Source organism: Aythya fuligula, chromosome 21 (assembly GCF_009819795.1).
Source record: "Aythya fuligula isolate bAytFul2 chromosome 21, bAytFul2.pri, whole genome shotgun sequence".
Lineage (NCBI taxonomy): Eukaryota > Metazoa > Chordata > Aves > Anseriformes > Anatidae > Aythya > Aythya fuligula.
In genome coordinates, this window is record NC_045579.1 from 7,768,852 (window position 1) to 7,785,821 (window position 16,970).

At 39.1% G+C, this 16,970-nt stretch overlaps 1 protein-coding gene across 6 annotated transcripts in view; it reads right to left on the reverse strand.

The window, feature by feature from the left end:
- PLCH2 (phospholipase C eta 2) overlaps positions 1-16,970 on the reverse strand; it is an 80,463-nt gene that overhangs the window by 16,462 nt on the left and 47,031 nt on the right. For 5 of the 6 annotated variants that reach the window (XM_032201350.1, XM_032201348.1, XM_032201351.1 and 2 more), the window contains 15 exons: positions 16,570-16,716; positions 14,833-15,076; positions 14,146-14,275; positions 10,701-10,871; positions 8,532-8,625; positions 7,526-7,729; positions 7,259-7,379; positions 6,210-6,381; positions 5,810-5,917; positions 4,881-5,039; positions 3,508-3,600; positions 2,410-2,510; positions 1,570-1,667; positions 554-736; positions 2-109 (listed from right to left, as the gene is read on the reverse strand). In XM_032201350.1, coding sequence (XP_032057241.1) covers positions 2-109; positions 554-736; positions 1,570-1,667; positions 2,410-2,510; positions 3,508-3,600; positions 4,881-5,039; positions 5,810-5,917; positions 6,210-6,381; positions 7,259-7,379; positions 7,526-7,729; positions 8,532-8,625; positions 10,701-10,871; positions 14,146-14,275; positions 14,833-15,076; positions 16,570-16,716 — 2,133 coding nt within the window. Of the gene's footprint in view, position 1; positions 110-553; positions 737-1,569; positions 1,668-2,409; positions 2,511-3,507; positions 3,601-4,880; positions 5,040-5,809; positions 5,918-6,209; positions 6,382-7,258; positions 7,380-7,525; positions 7,730-8,531; positions 8,626-10,700; positions 10,872-14,145; positions 14,277-14,832; positions 15,077-16,569; positions 16,717-16,970 lie in introns of those variants that run through there. The other variant, XM_032201352.1, reaches the window with a different exon arrangement.

Below are 16,970 nucleotides of genomic sequence, written 5' to 3' on the forward strand. Positions count from 1 at the left end.
CCTTGACACATGCAGTTTGGTTTGAGGACATAGCCACAGTTCCCATTGGCACTAAATTTGGCCCGGTTTAGTTGCAGCATTCTCCCCTCTGACTGGTAGTTTAATGCCACTGTTAAAAAAAGAAAAAGTGATATTACTACCAAAGTACATTGACAACATTTCTGTTTGTAGAAACAAGTTAAAGAAAGAAGACCTAAATATGTTTTGACATTTGACTTCTTGGATGCAAAGACTCAAATATTTTTCTGAAAAAGACTTCTCTTATATAGCAGACATCACAGCTTCAGGGAGAGAAGCTCCTTGAAAGAGTCTGAACTCTGAAGTCTTCTTGCATTTGAAAAGGATGTTCATTTATCAGACAATTGCCTGCATGTAGGACGCATTTTTGAGGTAATCTATCTAGGTAACAATATAGAAAATAACAAGAAGGACTCAAATGTCAGTAGACTTGGATGAGGAGAGAACTCATATTTGAGAGTTAGTTCTGCAGCTCCCATTAAAAAGTTCCTTCCAAAATAAAGCAAAAAAATAAATAAGCTTTCTTTCTGCTCACCAAGTTGGCAGCCAGCATTCCAGAATGGCTGGGGATTGTAGTTGCTAGAGTCTACACGGTAAGAAGATGGGTAGATGCGGGATAACTGGTGCTGGTTGAAACGTAGATACTGTGCAGGCTTTTGCTGCAGTATCTGGTGGGCTTTTGTTTCACTGAAAGACGAAACCTGCCAGCTAGAAGAGACTACAAAGACGACAAGAGGTGATCAGAGGTCATCTTGTTATTTATTTATTATCTAAATAAAGCATTCAAACAAAGACAGCACTAATTACTTATAACGATCTATCATAATTTGAATAATTCCAACTCATTGGGTGCTATCTTTTTCTTATACTACAGAAGAATAATTGTGCTAATTGGAGAAGTTATAGCTGGGAAAATGAAGCTGAATGTAATGAACGACCTGAATCTTCGTTAAGAAGTTTAAAAAAAACACTCTCTAAGATGTTTTGAATTTGCTCAAAGAAAGTTTGATTTCTGGCAAGCAATTTTCTTTTTCTGACGCTTTTAACTAAATCTTGATTCCTGTCAAAATCAGATGCAGAAAACTTAGGAAGAGGACTGAAATATCCTAGAAATTTAACGTGGACATTTCACTAGGTTTGAAGTAAAATCCAAACTCTGGAGACACCTCTGTTGATTTGAAATGCTCTTCAGACCTTTCCTCCCAAGAAAATAACTAAGTCCTCTGCTATTTCCCAGGATGTAAATAGTGTGGAGCAACCTTTATAAAAGCTACTGAAGACTACATGTGTTACTACTACCTGTTATAGCTTTACCTCCTTTATGGAAGCTGTCACACAACTCTAGACTCATTTTGTGGATTCTGAATAGCAAGTGGTGAGCCACTTTGAAATAGTATAGCTTTATTGTGCGCAGCTCTTCTGTTAAACTCTTCTCAGGGCAGGGGAGAAACAAACAGATAAACAGCTTTTAATACGGATAGGTATGATAACATAAACCTTTCAACTTCTTTACGAAGCAATTACTTTTAGGATACTTTTAGTTCAACCTACTTTCAGTTTCAACATCATGGATGCCAACAGACTTTGTATATTTCACCAGGTCTGAGAGTGCCCGAGACAGCTTCATTGTTTTCTTCTGTCGGTTTATCCTAGAACGATAAAGCAAATCAATTTTCTGTGAATTAAGAAAGAAATTTTCCTTCTCATATTTAAAAATAAATCAGGGTAAAGACAAATAAGAAGTCTATCTTACACCAAGGAAGCATTTAACAGTTTTATACCACAGAGCTTCATTGTCAAAGCACAGAAGTTATGGAAACAACCACATTAAAGTATACAGAACAAGTCTCTGATCCTCCTTACTTGCTTCAGGTTATCACTAACAACTAATCTCCCAAAGTATCCTAGAGAACTGCTTGATCTGATTTCTTTTTTTTATAGCCTGAATCTTATGCAGCCATTCCACAAAGGACCTTTGATGTCAGGATTTTTGAAAAGGCAGTTTCCAAAGAGAACTCAAAAACATCACACGAACCTTGATGCACGTGGCAAATTAGAAACCAAAAATCTGCTGGGGAGCTGATGCACTATGCAAATCAACCTTAATGAATTCACTGGGCTACCAATCAAACAGTCTGTATGTCAGCTGGATGAGATGGTAAGAGCTCAAAAGACACATTAGGTCCACTGTACTTTGCTAATTAGGCCAAATGGCACCAAGAGATCATTGAGATAATGTGGCAGACAATGGATATACCCTTATACCAGATTCCTGTCACACAACTACAGACAGCCCTCAACAAATTGGCTTCTAGAGCTGTAGCATGTCTATTTAGTGGGCACATTTATGTAGGCATCTTCTTTTTAGAAACAAAACCACTTGTAACAAACCTGGTGCAATGTACAGAGCCTCTGGCTACATTTCCTTGAGAATCCATGTCGTCTTCATCCTCCTCCAGACTGGTTGCCTTTTTCAATTTGCTTCCTTTTTTCTGTGCCAGAATGAAATAAAACCATTGTTTTAAACTGATATTAATATTCAAGAGAGACTCACCCTTTTCTACAAATGATGTGGAACAGTCAACAAGAAAAATAAACTCAAGACATTTAAAACAGTCTGTAATAAAAATTGAGGAGAAAATTTTCTGTGCTCTTTTCTGTGAGGGACTGTTTTGAATAAAGCAATCAAGGAAACTACTAACAAGTTCTATGGTGTTAAAATAGCAACACGAGTTACATGTATGCAGAGGGCTTTGCGGTAGCACACAGAAGCTGTTATGGTACAAACTACTTCCATATTGGTGGTACAAACGAATGTGTCAGTAAATGTGTGTCAGCAAACTTGCTTTTCAAGAAGCAGTGGGTGCAAACTCTAACATGTGAGGTTACATCTGAAGATCAGGAAACACTTTTACTGTGAAAGTGACCGAACACTGGAACAGGCTGCTCAGCGAGGCTGTGGGGTCCTCTTCCTTGTACACATTCAAAAGGTGCCTGGATGTGGTCCCAGGCAGCCTGCTCTAAGCAGCCCTGTTTGAGCAGGGGGGGCAGACAAGATGACCTTGAGAGGTCTCTTCCAACCTCAGTCACATTGTGATTCTGCAAAACCTTCAGCATTTTGAAGGCACTATTGATTTTGAGTATCCATTTATCTGTAGTACTGCAGAATGATATGCATGCACGTGAGGATGGCTCAGCCCAACATCTAAGTTTTTTTTATTAAGGAAGTGCAGAGCCTCACATAAAAAGTGCAAACCAGTTTTAATGTTTTCAGATTAAATCTTGGATGCTTTATTCTTTGATGTAATTTGAAACTACCTGTTATGCACAACTACAACCAGTTATCCACCCTGTTTCTTCTGTGAGTCTGAAGGCAAGCCTCTGCTGGACAATCCAGCTATGATATTCCTCTCCACCATTGTGAGCAAATATAGAATCTATCCAAGAATGCAATCTTTAGTGTAGACCTAATCTTCTTGAGTGGCTCACCTTGCGTTTAGAAAAGCTGCCCATCAACGTTCGGCTATGCCTTTTATTGGTACTGAAGTCTTCCCCAGATTCTGCATCATCCTCAAGTTTATTCTGAAGTAATCAAACAGAAAGAATAATGCAGTAGACCAAATAAGGTGCTATAGACATCGTATTTAAACACAATCAAAAATAGTTTGTGAAGCAACCCACCCTAAAGCATCAACAGAACTTCACCAGACCAGTGCAGGTTTTTTTTAAACACAAGCTGAGCACAAGACCTTTTATCCCAGCAATAACTGACACCACTTTTGTCAACAGAAACATTCAGAACAGACAGAAACCCCAGAAATACCTAATACCACGCACCATGAAAGTTTATTTTCATCCACGCAAGGTTTGAGTGTCAAGTCTCATACATTCACTGACAGCAGACTGTTTTGTAGCTTAATATTTTAAAAGTCTGGTTTAACAGGACTTAATCCTGCCATGAGATGTGACCTCAATTACATGGTTTTCCGCAAATTCTTCATGGTAAGAAAGAAGCAAAATTCTTGCAAACCCTAAATATGTATATAATTTGTTGGTGCCACTAGGCTTTAATACGACCTTACAGTTTCATTGTTTTCCAGTCTAACAGAACACAGATTGTTCTGGCTAACCCAGAAGTCTCAGCATAGTGGCAGAACTTACAGGAATACTGTCTGATATTTCACATAAATCATTAAGCTTAAAAGTACATACAAAACTCAATAGAAACAGAAAGTTTTGGAAAGCTGAGTTTTAGCTCTCTAGTTTTAATCCCCAGTTAGTACACCTGCTTATTGGCAGGCCTCCACTGTTTTTCATTTGTATGCAGCAACCTTCCTAAGCTTTTTGTGGCTTATCACAACTTCTAAACTGACAATGCCTCAAGTTCATGAAGTGTGCTCTGTGGGCTGAGTACATTTTTATAAATAACTGTTAGTATAAAATACAAATATAAATGCATAGAACATAGAGAACTGAGGAAAAAAAAAAGCCCAACTTTCATATTCACTTTTTTATATAATGGGAAACAAACTCTTTCTGTTGAAAAGTCATTTCTTGTGTACATTTCATGCTCTAATTGCTGAGTGGAAAAAAAAAAAGCTTTGTATATCTGACAGTGACGCTCACCTGGCATCACCATTAATTGAATTAATTCAGCTATGAAATCTGAAGTCTATAATATATAATTTATTCAGTAAGCTGATACAATTTCATGAGTGTCAAAACACATTGATAAACCCAACCTTAGACAGCCTTTGAAAGAACAAATGTTGTTCTGAAATAATAGTACTAAGTGGCTACAGAGACAAGCAAAACAGTAGTCAAGCCTAGGGGGTGAGTGAAGCACAGTAAGACATGTTCACCTTCTTAATATCTGATTTCTGACCAGCCTTTCCCGATGATGGTAGAGTGGTAACTGTAAAGTTGTTTGGATCTTCACAATCACGAATTTTGGATTCTTTTATCAGTGAGTCGAGCTTTTTCTTTGCTATATTCTCCACTCTTTTTCTATTAGTAGATGCCTAGAAACAAAACAGAACTGTTAATCAAAGTATCGACAAAAAAAAAAAAAAAAGGCTTAATAATTCCAAACAGGACTAATGAAAACTAAAATTTTATTTGAAAGAAAAAAAGAGTGAAGAGAAAAAACTAGCCAAAGGATCTGCCTTAATTGACTACTAGTAACTGCTTCGGAGCACGCTAAACAATCTCTTCATTTACATAATGTGAAGCAGTTACCTGCAGCTCAATATCACACTTCATGCACGATGTGCGAGAATGTGAAGCCCTAATGTAGATGTTAGATCTGAAGTGCAAACAGAGTGTCTGAGGTCATGAGAAAGTAAAACTAATTAATGCAATTCTTAAATGGCTGAAATAAATCAAGACTGTTAGCTTGACTCAGCTACTCAGAGGACGTTTCTGTTATAAGCCAACAGAAATAATTACTGAGATGACTCCCAATCACAGCAAACTCTACAACTGTAGCAGACATAGGATTCTTCTGGATGGAATGGGAAAAGCTTCAGAATCTGGCATAAATACACAGTTGCAGGCACAAAAATATTAAGAGGCAAAAAATTCCCAAACTGAAAGATTATAACTAGAACTGGTGCCGTCTAGTAGGCACTTCTGCCAAATTTGTCCCCAGGAAGGCTTAAAACCTTAAAAAATTGTGATGAAACCCAAAGATTAGACCACATCCACATTCCAGAGAACTCACACAAGGTTTGTTCTCCCTGGGATAGGAAAACTGAACATACATTTACATTCAAGCGATCACCGAACTTACATCTCCATTCATTAGTTTGCAGTCATCATCTATCTCATCAGCACTGTCCTCATCAGAAACTTCACCCTCCTCTGCATCATCACTAATGTTGGCTGGAAGTTTCTTCCCCTAGAGGATGAAATGAATACACAGGCAGGTTAACACACAGCTCATGCTATGACATATTAAAACAAAACAAAAACACATCACCAATGTGAAACAAAAATCAACTCCTACAGAAGTGAAAATCATAATACTCCAAGCAAACGCTAAAATTCTCTGGACTCATCCATGTTCGCTAAAGATCAGGGAGGTGAAAGCTTATCATGACCTCATTTAAATTAGTGTATAAGTGATAACCAAGCAGAGATTGTAATCGTCACAAAAAAGGATGGATGGAACAAACTGAGCATGTTTTTACCTTAACCAGTATCTTCCCTTTAAGACTTGCTGGTGAAGGGAGTCTGGTAGAATCATCGCTGTGCACAGAAGACAGATCCAGTTTGTCTCCCAGAATTTCTGTAAGATACTGAGCCATCTTCTTCTGCTGAATTACACTGCAATGGTTCTCAATTGACAAGATAACAGGGTACCTGGCAGAGATATAAGCAAGTATTATCAACCACAAATGTAGCTTTTATAGCATTAAGAGGATAAGGGTTATTACTGTCAGAGCTATTCCCACAAGGGGAATCAGCACCAGTGAAATCCACAGGGGTTATATTTATCAGTGTGGGCAGAGAACTGATACCCCACTACTCACTCCAAACCACACATTTTTGACAGTCACAGGATAATTAAATTTCTGCTATCAGATTTGATGCATTTTTTTCTAGAGCACACTTTTCACTTTCCTACACTACCCAGTCCTAACCTCCACTTCTTGCCAGAGAGGTTCGAGGAAGAGAAGGATATATTTTAGAATGAGAACAAGAGCTACTATACCATGCACTTTAAGTATGAATTACGAGGGATTCATTAATTAAAAACTAATTATGAATAAAGAGAAATCTATCCTGACATCTGGCCCGAATTAGCTCCTCATCTTTCAGCCAGACAATGCCTGCAGGACAAAATTTTCCAAATTGATGGCTATAGTTGACTTCCTAGCTTTGCCTGAAGTTAGCTCCTTAGCTGAATTCGCAGATGACCAACTGCTATGCCTTCAGCCTTATCCTGGCTAAGTGTGACCATGTCATCACTGGAATACACATCCAGAGATATGTGGCTAAGTTGTCATCTATTTGCTAGAAAAATTCAGTCAAAACTTTGCACAGAATGCCCCTGCTCAGCCAGTTTTGTCTTGTTATTTCTTTCTAAAGGCCTTTTCCCCACAGAAAACTCGTAATTCTAGTGCCTGTCTGTCATATGCAGGAACAGGTTAGATTTTCAATCATTTCCTTTACAAGGATGCCTGAGATTACTCCAGCTTAGAGCTTGATTTCAAAAGTTGGCAGACTGTATACATACTCGTTCTTGATAAAGGCATATTTGTTGATAGTTTCAATCACATCTTTGAAGAGAATTTTGGAAGTCAAAGTGTATCCGTGGTGGACAATCGGTTCCCCATCTGGCCCATCCCAGCAGTCAACTACAGAATAGAAACAATGACACCCGTCAGACAAATAACATCTATGGAAGACCATGGGACCTAAGTCTTCTGCAGAAGTCACAGGTGTCCCTTTACAGAAGAAACAAAAGTATGGAGAGTAGTGATGATTCCTCTTTGATCTTTACCTTCTACACAACGACAGCCAGACTGTAGCACCCACGCGTACATGTCCACCCTAGACTGGGACATCAGCTGATCTCCCATGAGGTAGGTATTATGCGAAGAGGTAATAAAATAGTGACTCAAAGGATAACTCATGTCCTGATTCACTTGGTAGTGTTCTGGGTTGAATATGTCCCCTGATGGACTCCGCATGTAATTGGTGAAACCTGTAAATAAACAATACCATAAATAATACAATTTGTCCTTTGTGTTGCTGTAGCCTTCCTAAAACTAGCCTAAAAATGCATACTGACATTTTACCAACATATTCATGAACATGACAAGTAAAATAAGTAAATAAAACCACAGTATTCTATCTGTCACAAAGACCAGCTGTGATTATTGCTTTCAAAAACATTCCAGGTGTTTTGTTCAATTCCCCACTCTGACTTTCCTAAAAACCATGTCTGTATTTAATCCACCCTTCATTTGCATCCCCCTCTTCACTTAAACCTTTAGGTTTACAATTCAAAGGATTATGGTGGGACATTAGGTTGGATAGTGAATAAAAGCCTCCTGACATCTGTGGTCACATCCTGGCATCACTCCTCAGTGAAATGAGTTGAAAGATGTACAGTACTGCACTGCCTAGAGACAGTTTCCAGTGGCCGAACACAGTTTGAGGGAAGGGATCGGACTGCTTCTCTTATTAAAGTCTAAATAAATTCCAAAAACACCTGCAGGAATCATAAAACTCAATTCTATTGTATTTTCCAAATGCACAAATAGAGACACACACAGTTTCAGCCCACCTGTAATGACTCCTACTTCATCGTGATACATACCTCTAAAATCTTCCAATTTCAACTCCACAAATAATAGACAATAAAAAAAAAACCACCATGCACTACTACTCTATACAACATAATAAAATTCTATGACTTTCTATTATCCAAACAAACGTGATATTCTCTTAAGAATTTAAACACTGTTGACCCTCTCCTGCAACAGCTACAGCAGCCAGCTTACCATCAATCCCCAGAGCTCCCTCCTTCTTGTTCTCCGGGCATGGTTCAAACTTGCTGATGATTTCCAAGCACTGTTCTTTAGTCACATTTGTCATCTGTAGAAGTAGCAAAAAGGAGGTGTTAACTAGTAGTCACAGCTTTTCCTAGCTCTTTTCTCTGTATACAGTTCATCAACTGGCCAACTTATCCAGAGTGGCACTACGGATTTCCAGTTACCCAGGGAGATTCTCACTCCCGCCAGTCAGTGTCAGGTCAGATAAGAACTAGACTGCTTTGTGAAAAGTTTCTGTCCTATTGGCAGCTGCCTGATCACATCCAATAAAACAGAGGTCTACTTTGTAGGTCGAATCTGATTAGCATTGTTAGCCACACAGAGCGCTCAAACTGAACACACTTTGTCACATACCAATGGGATTTCTTCTTTTGTAGAATTAATGATTGATTTGCCTTATCAAAATTTGCATTACCAAAATAGTTTCACTTTAAAAGAAAAAAAGAAAACAGCTCATATGTTTATGCAGCGGGCAGAAAAATCAGTTTTAACTAGCAGGGTGAAAGGAAATCAGGACATACTGCTCTCAGAAAGCTGAAGAAAATCTGCTAAATTCAAGGTCTCTTTGCATGCTCAGTTGAAAAAAAGAAAAGGGTACAAAGGGAAAAATGTTTGTAAATGTTAACATTTACAAAAAAAGACAATTTATGATAGCTATATTTTTATCTGTACTTAAAAGTTGAATTATAAACATATTGGAAGATAAGCAGTATAATTTAATATTCCTGCTATTTCTTGATTTGTCATCAAATTATTATCCCTGCTATTACTTGATGTTCCTGTCCTAAGTGATGAAGCAGATCTATTCCATCGGCTGCTTTACACGACACATGAAAATGGTCACCAGAGCCAAGTGGCCACGTTGATGGTTTTGGCAACATGAAATCTTTGCTGGGGGGGGGGGGGGAATCAAACTACAACATGTTTACTACAAGATCAACGCCTTTTCTGGGAGTAATTTAAAACCTAACAAACAAACGTGAAAGAGGAGGAAAAAACAAAACAAAATAAAACTCAACCAACCCTTTATTTGTCCACACATTATAGGCTTGCCAGGTTCAGAAGAAAAAGTTCTGAAACAACAGATTTTTCTGGCACAGCTTCAAACATACAGAATGAACACTTGTTTTCCCTGCATGTACCTCATAAGAAAGGGCAGAGCTAGACAAGGGAGAGAAACCCTAGAGGCATGTGCTGTCCATGTCAGCGATTAGCTGAGCTGATTTGTGTCCTCTGGCTAGTGCTCATTTTCCTCTCACCATGGGGAGGATCGATTGGCCAATGAAACAGAAACACACCCCTCTATCTAAAATCATAACTGCCAGAGAGATGTGGGTTTATCATCTGTTCATTTCTTAGATTACAGATACCACATGCGTTGCCACTTTCTGGCCCTCCAAGTTACCATCTTTGAGAAAAAAAAAAACAAACTTGTTCTGACCAAGGGCTATTTGGGATAGGAGTAAGTGTGTTGGACTTCCAGGCAGCTTGGTTTACAAAGATTCACACTCCTATCATGATCAGTGCAATGAAGAGAGTCTTTAAGACTCACTCTAGCCATGCAATGTTAAAGCACTAAGAGAGAACCTAATTTGCACTACTACATATCCTCACAACACTTCCCCAGACATAAATAATCCTCTCAGCAGCTCCAGGGAACACAATCTACTACTTTGCAAACTGAGAAAGGGTGACAACGTAGTTCAGTGTCTCATCGCGGACTGTGCCCTAAGATAAAAGCAGAGCCAGAAGCAACATCTTTGCACTGGGACGTTTAACATTGGAGAAAGATAATGATGGGACTGTCCTAAAAGAATACATGATAAATAAAGTAACTGTAGACATTACAGTTCTGGACACAATCAAAGAGCCTACAAGAAGAAAGAAGTAGTGAGGGCAAGAAGATTCGGGAAACAGTCTTCCCAGCCTACAAGGTGAAAACCAAGAGGCATCTAACTGGCTATTTTTAACATTCACGCCCTCCAGAGCGAAGCTGCTAAAATCAGAGTAGCTGCTCACTGTTCACATATATGTTCCCAGCCTTTTAGAAAGGCAAGGCACGCCCGGGGCAGACAGACAGGCACGTAGACTGGAGTGCTTTTCCTGGGTCAGGCCTACCTTCTGCTCATTCTCCAGAAAGCGCCTCAGATCGTCTGCATCCAAGTAGTCCTTGTGGTTGCTGTAGGTGAGCATCAGCAAGTACAAATCACGTCGTGTTGACATCATCTTGTAGAAGGTGCAGAACTCATCAAAGCCCAGCATGCCTTGGTTGTCGTCTGTGTCAGCCTCCTGCATCACACAGCAATACAGCAATGAGATACCCGACTGCCCAGCTGCAGCCTGAGCAAACTTTAAATAAACAAACCCCTGCACAAGGGTAAGCAACACTGAAATTAAATGCAGGTTGTTGCTGCCTGACATGGCTACTCACTGCAGGGTCTGATAGAACAGACCGATTTACAGACTGATGTTTGTCATACAAATGCTTTCCCCTTTGAACTTTTTAAATGTATGAAGTAGTGCATGAGCCAAGAAACCATTTTTACGGCCTTTCTTGTTCCATGGGGCACCCAGAAGGGCTTCTTCTATCTGTAACAATGAAGTAAGACAGGGTACCCTGGGACACAGAAGAGAGCATGCACATATCTGGCAGATTTACCCATTCTTATTTTCTTAGGATCATTAGAACTCATTCATTCTAAAATGAATTTTATATCCAGGATCTGGGAGGATCTCTGTTAAATCCATGGCTGTAAACTAATAATCTGCAAAATTTCCTAAAAGCGTGAAAAAATGAATGGGAAATTCTGCCAGGGGACAAGTATGAAAATGAAAGATGCAACTTTCCCAAGCAGGATACCCAGTACTTGCATATTTGCTGAAAATGCTTTGCCAGCATTCCCGTGTGCTTTCAGTAAATCAGCTGTCAGCATATTGCTTTGCTCAGCCTCACTGGAGACAAGTTAAAACACATTTCAGGCCAGAAAATTAGAAGTATATTAAGGCATCTTCTTACTGACCAAATCTTCATATTTTTCACTGAATTTCCTTCATGTACTGCCACACAAGGGCAGGCGGATCAGCTGAGGAAAAGGCTGCCGATAAGCTCTCACAACCATGGACAGCAACGCTGAGCAGCCCTCACAGCACAGTTCCGCCCTGGTTTGCTAACAGCATTTCACAGTTATTTGCCCAAGCACAAAGTACTTCTACAGCCCTGCAATTTATTCTAATGGACCCAGAGAGATTTTAAAACCTTATGCAGCCTCCTCGTTCCCAAAGCACACCCCGCACCTGCCCCCCTCTTTCACCTCGACAGACCTCACGATTTTTTCTCCTCTCCAGTCTCCCACTTCAGCAGTTTCAGAGCCTGTATCAGCTACAAGGCTGAAGCTGCCATTGCTATGGAGGATGTGGCTGGAAGAATAAGGAATCGTGGAGCTCCTTTAGAAAAGAGCCCCAGGTGAAAAATATGAAAGCACTCATGAGCAAGAATTAGCTACTAAAATCCACTTTTCCATTGTAATTATGGCAAGATTTTTTACCATTTTTATTTTTAACTAGAAAATTAATATTCAAGGTAACTTTTTTCAGTGCCTATATATAATGTACCCTTTTTTTTTTATCTTAAAATACTTGGAGTAGCTATTTCATTAACAGAAAAATTTGATTGTTCAGTTCAAGGCTGCTTAATATTCTGATTCTAAGCTATCAAGTAGCAATTATGTCTTCAGCTGAGACCAGTTGAGTTCAATTATGTACTGCACAGAGACAAAGCAAATCCATTCTTCCTTGCTAATATGTTTTCCAAAGCACTTTATATGAATAATAGTTATCATTGATTACAAGCAGTAAAGCCAGAACACAGCATACAATGAGTGAATGTTTTTATGCAGAAAAGTTTTACCTGCTTTCTTCTATTTGAATAATAGAAAAATTAGTCAAAATTTAGCAAACCTAATGGCTCCTACTGGAAAGAGAGTCGCTGTAATCTACTGATTTTAATGAGTTTTTAATTTACTTTCTTCACTGAGCTACATCCGTAAGTGTAACATTTGATGGTATGAAAGAAAAAAAAGAAAAAAATTAATAAAAAGTAACAGGCAAAAAACCCTTGTTTTTCTTAAGCAGTACATGCACAAATCTCAATGGTTTTTGAGCCTGGAATGTGTCCCAGATCTAATTACTTAAATTCACGTGATCACTAGACTAGCATGACTTCGTAGTAAACACGAAGCAGTGCTCCAACAGTTGCCATTCCATCTGTGAGACTTCAGGCACCTACATGTACATTATGTTTCTTAAGATACATACACACTGTCCATACATTGCATCAGAAAAACTGAAACAGCTGCAGTGTCATCATGTCCCATACTCTTTCGCAGGGTACAGCCTGCACCCTGGAGGTAACAAAGTTGGGCGTGGAAACAACCAGGAGCTAACACATTAGCAAGCACTGCTGCAGAGATCACAATCATTCATCCCAATAGCAAGTAAAAGTGAAGATGTAAACTTTACAGAAACCTTTAATCAGTCTTAGATCAATTGCAAACTGCAGAGGACCTGTACAACCACAATAAATGTTTAAAATAAAAGACAGCTCAGTCTTCAGGCACCTGCAGAGAACAGAATTACCTTTGCTGTGCCACAGCTCTTTGTGTGACCTTAGGCAATTCACTTACTTCTGCTTCAACTTTGTGAACGGGGATTATAACATCTCTCTACCATTCAAATAACTAAACCAAAATTATGTATTCAGCTATGTACAATGCCTTAAATAGATTTAGACTGTGACTTCGAAAAAACAACAAAACAATAAACCCAGATGCCATCGACAGATATGATTTGATTCCTTCCAGTTCTACTGAAATCCCAGTATTTAGTTCTCTCTAAAGCAATCTCTCACAGCATGTCCAATACTTTTTTTTTTTTTTTTTTTTTTTAATAGAGAGCTGCTGGAAAACTGTGCTAAGATGTTCCTGACTCAGACACAAAATCATCGCAGTTCACTAAGAACTATTGATTCAACTTCTGCTTGGGTCCTTCACGCACCAGACTTTTTGAATTTAAAAGCACACAGAACTTCACAGTTCAGTTGCACAACAAACTGTGTCAAGGCCAGCAGAAAACCAAATGTCAAACAAATAGGTTTTAGCAGTGGAAAAAAACATGACGGACATGGAAGACTGCATACATGGAGTTTCATTAGTACCAGTTACTGGAGGATACTGGATACTTTACTAGAGGGAATATAATCAGAGGAAGCTACGTGACTGAATTTCAGATCAACAAATGCAGCAAAAAGCAACATTTGCACTGTCTTTATGTTATATAACACTACAAAGTACCTGGTATAATGCTTTTTTCTATGAATAACAATTTATTTATGACGTGTTTCTGGAACTTTGTTCAATTTACCAAATGCACGATATAGCATCTCTCAGTAGAGTGGAAACGAACCAGCTGCTGAGGTATTTACAAGCTCTCCTATTAAGGCTTCATGTTAAATCTCCAGGAGCTTAAGCACCGTTCTCTTAGAAAAAAATATCTTTTAATTTCTTACCTTAAACATTTGCTTGACTTTTTGTCGGGGTAGGTTCACATTCAGTTTGTGCATCAGCTGGAGCACTTCGTTAATACTCAGACTGCCATCCCCATTTTTATCTGCTTCATCAAATGTCTGCTTCAACCACATTAAACAGGAGTTAAGGACCATAATGGAATACCAAGGCACGTTACAGAACATTATGTATATAGGAATTTTTTCATGTAAATGAGGCTAGGGATATAAGAAAATTCAAGGTAACACACAAACTAATTCCACTTGTGTTATATCTATAGCAGTTTCCAGATTTGTTGTGCTCATTATTCAACACATGCTATTCACCCACACGAAGAAGAACGTTACACACAACTTTGATTTCTGAGCAAATTGAAATATTGCATTGTATTTTGTCTTGTACAACCAAATAAAAGGGACAACCTTCCACAGGGACCAAAAGATGAAGGAATATACCCGTACGTATTCCAGTCCATTCTCGCCCAGTCACCTTTCTCAGTCCATTCTCTTTCCCAGACCACTCCTCTTCAAGCACTTCTGTCTCTGGAAACAGGGACTGCAACAGAAACCACTTGGAAGCTTTGAGTGTAGAGCTTGTTTTTAGTCAAACAAATACTTAAAGGAATCCTTATGCTGCTGATTGTTCCTCACCACTGGGAGATACTCTTTCAAGCAGTATAAAAAGGATATTGGTCTCTGGTCCTCTGGCGTTTTGCGAGGCTGTCTTCATCACTGATTCCTGCCATCAGATATTTTAGACCCGTGATCCAAGTGCGTGCTTCCTCTCCACTGGAAGACACCAGGTCAAGAGATTCCATATGATCTCCATAGTAGATGCTGAAGCAGCAGTTCGGATCAAAACTGCCATCAGCATAGCGTTGAAAGATCTCTGATTGCTTCCCCTCACAAACCTCCTGAATAGAGTCGATGGAAACTAGAATGACAAAAGCGTGTAGCTCATTAGTGACTGTAGGAGAATATCCATGAAGGCTGGCTTACAGTGAGACTGTCCTAGAAATAAATCCCTTTTTGTTTGTCTTGATGCAAGTTATCTCTTTTAATCACACTGCTGAATCACACTGGTGCTTAGCCACGAACATAACAAATGAGCCTACCTTCCAATTCGAACAAAAAGAAAAATCATCTATAACAAAATTAGCCTAGGTAAGATTCAGATTTTACTTGAGCCTGAGAAAACTGAGACATGAAACAATCTGCAATTAATACAACAGGATAATATTTCTAGCTTTCATTTTCTTGTAGATTTCCTTCAGAATGGGCCACAGTCAAAGTCCACCGCGCTGTGAATACCATCCCTGCCCTAATTCGTGCTAAGGGCAGAGAGGATCAGGCATGCCCAGTCCAGGCAAGGTGGTTTTATCTGACAGGCACTTTCCTTCCTCCCTAGGTACAAGGACAAAACAGATGAGAATTCAGTTCCACGCATTCCTCTAAGATCAGAATTTCTACCTCTTTGAGAGGTCAAACAGAGCATAAAAAAGACTGCAGTTGGTCAGAACAGTGATTCATCTTATCAGTAAATTCCAGTTCTACTTTTTGGTTTAATGTAGAGATGTGCAGATGATAAACATTCACAGCCTGTGTATCTAATAATTGCATGAACAATTTATTTCTCTTGTAATGTTCCTGTTCCCAAGCTGAGAGAAGAGAAATTCTAATCATAATAATAATTTTTTTTAAAAAAAGGACAAATTTTGTTTTGCTTTGTTCCATTGTTCTCTGGAGATTATAAGGAACAGACATCTGTTTGCTATGGTATGGCTACTGTGCAGCTGGACAGAATATTATACACAGACAAATGGCTAGAGCTTAAAAGGAAAAACTGACCAGTAGAACAAAGACTGCATTATTGAATGTCTCTATGCCAAAAGTAGGTAACTAGCAGTTGCTAGGGAGAGAACAGTAATAGGCCCTCTCCCCAAACTAATTTTCAGCTGATGTTGCACCCAGACATGCCATCTCCCCTGTACTGCTTCTTTGCCCATGCAGTTTCACACATCTCCTTAAATAGCCTAGTAACTGCAGTCTGAGAGCATTTCTTACTGGGATCACAATGAACCAACACTCACTCACACACAACTTCCAGTACTGTCTCTCATCACCTCTTCCCAAAGTGTACGGCACAAGGAAACCCTAGCTGCACTGCACTGGAAATAAAAATAATGGACAACTTAATGTAAAGAAATAAGTGTGAACAAGCTGTGAACACATGCAGCTTTCTGCTGCTTTTGCACTAGGTCATACTTATGGAATAAGGAAACTAAATCATCAACTGTTAATCATTATGAAATACATTCTTTAAATCCAAGTACACTTCACTTGATCACCTGCACCAAACCTTTCATGCTGGCTTGCTTAAAAGATCTTAGGAGGAATCAGAGGAAAGGCTCCGTGGCTGACACTCACTTTTGGCTTTCTCATTCTTTCGAGACGGTCTCCAGCGAATACATGACTTGTGCTCATCCAGGTAATAGAAGCGGACCAGTCCCTTGGAACCGCCACGGAGCTTGATCATTTGGGTGCCAGCTTGCATGGAACTCATACATCTTTCCACTGAAAAGAAAATAAAGTGATATCAGTCAGTCAGATTTTGTTTCCCTTAAAATCACCTTTACAGGAAAGAAAAAAACAACAAGCTGCTCAATTACCAATTCAAGTCAACGGGTAAGCTTTCCTGTACTGTCTGCTGTAAGAGGTTATGTGATGTGATCACAAAATCAAACAGACTCTTGGCATCTGTGAACTACTCTGTAAACGTGAAAGTTTCCATTCTCATATTAATAGGTATGAAGTCCTAGGTCAGAAGT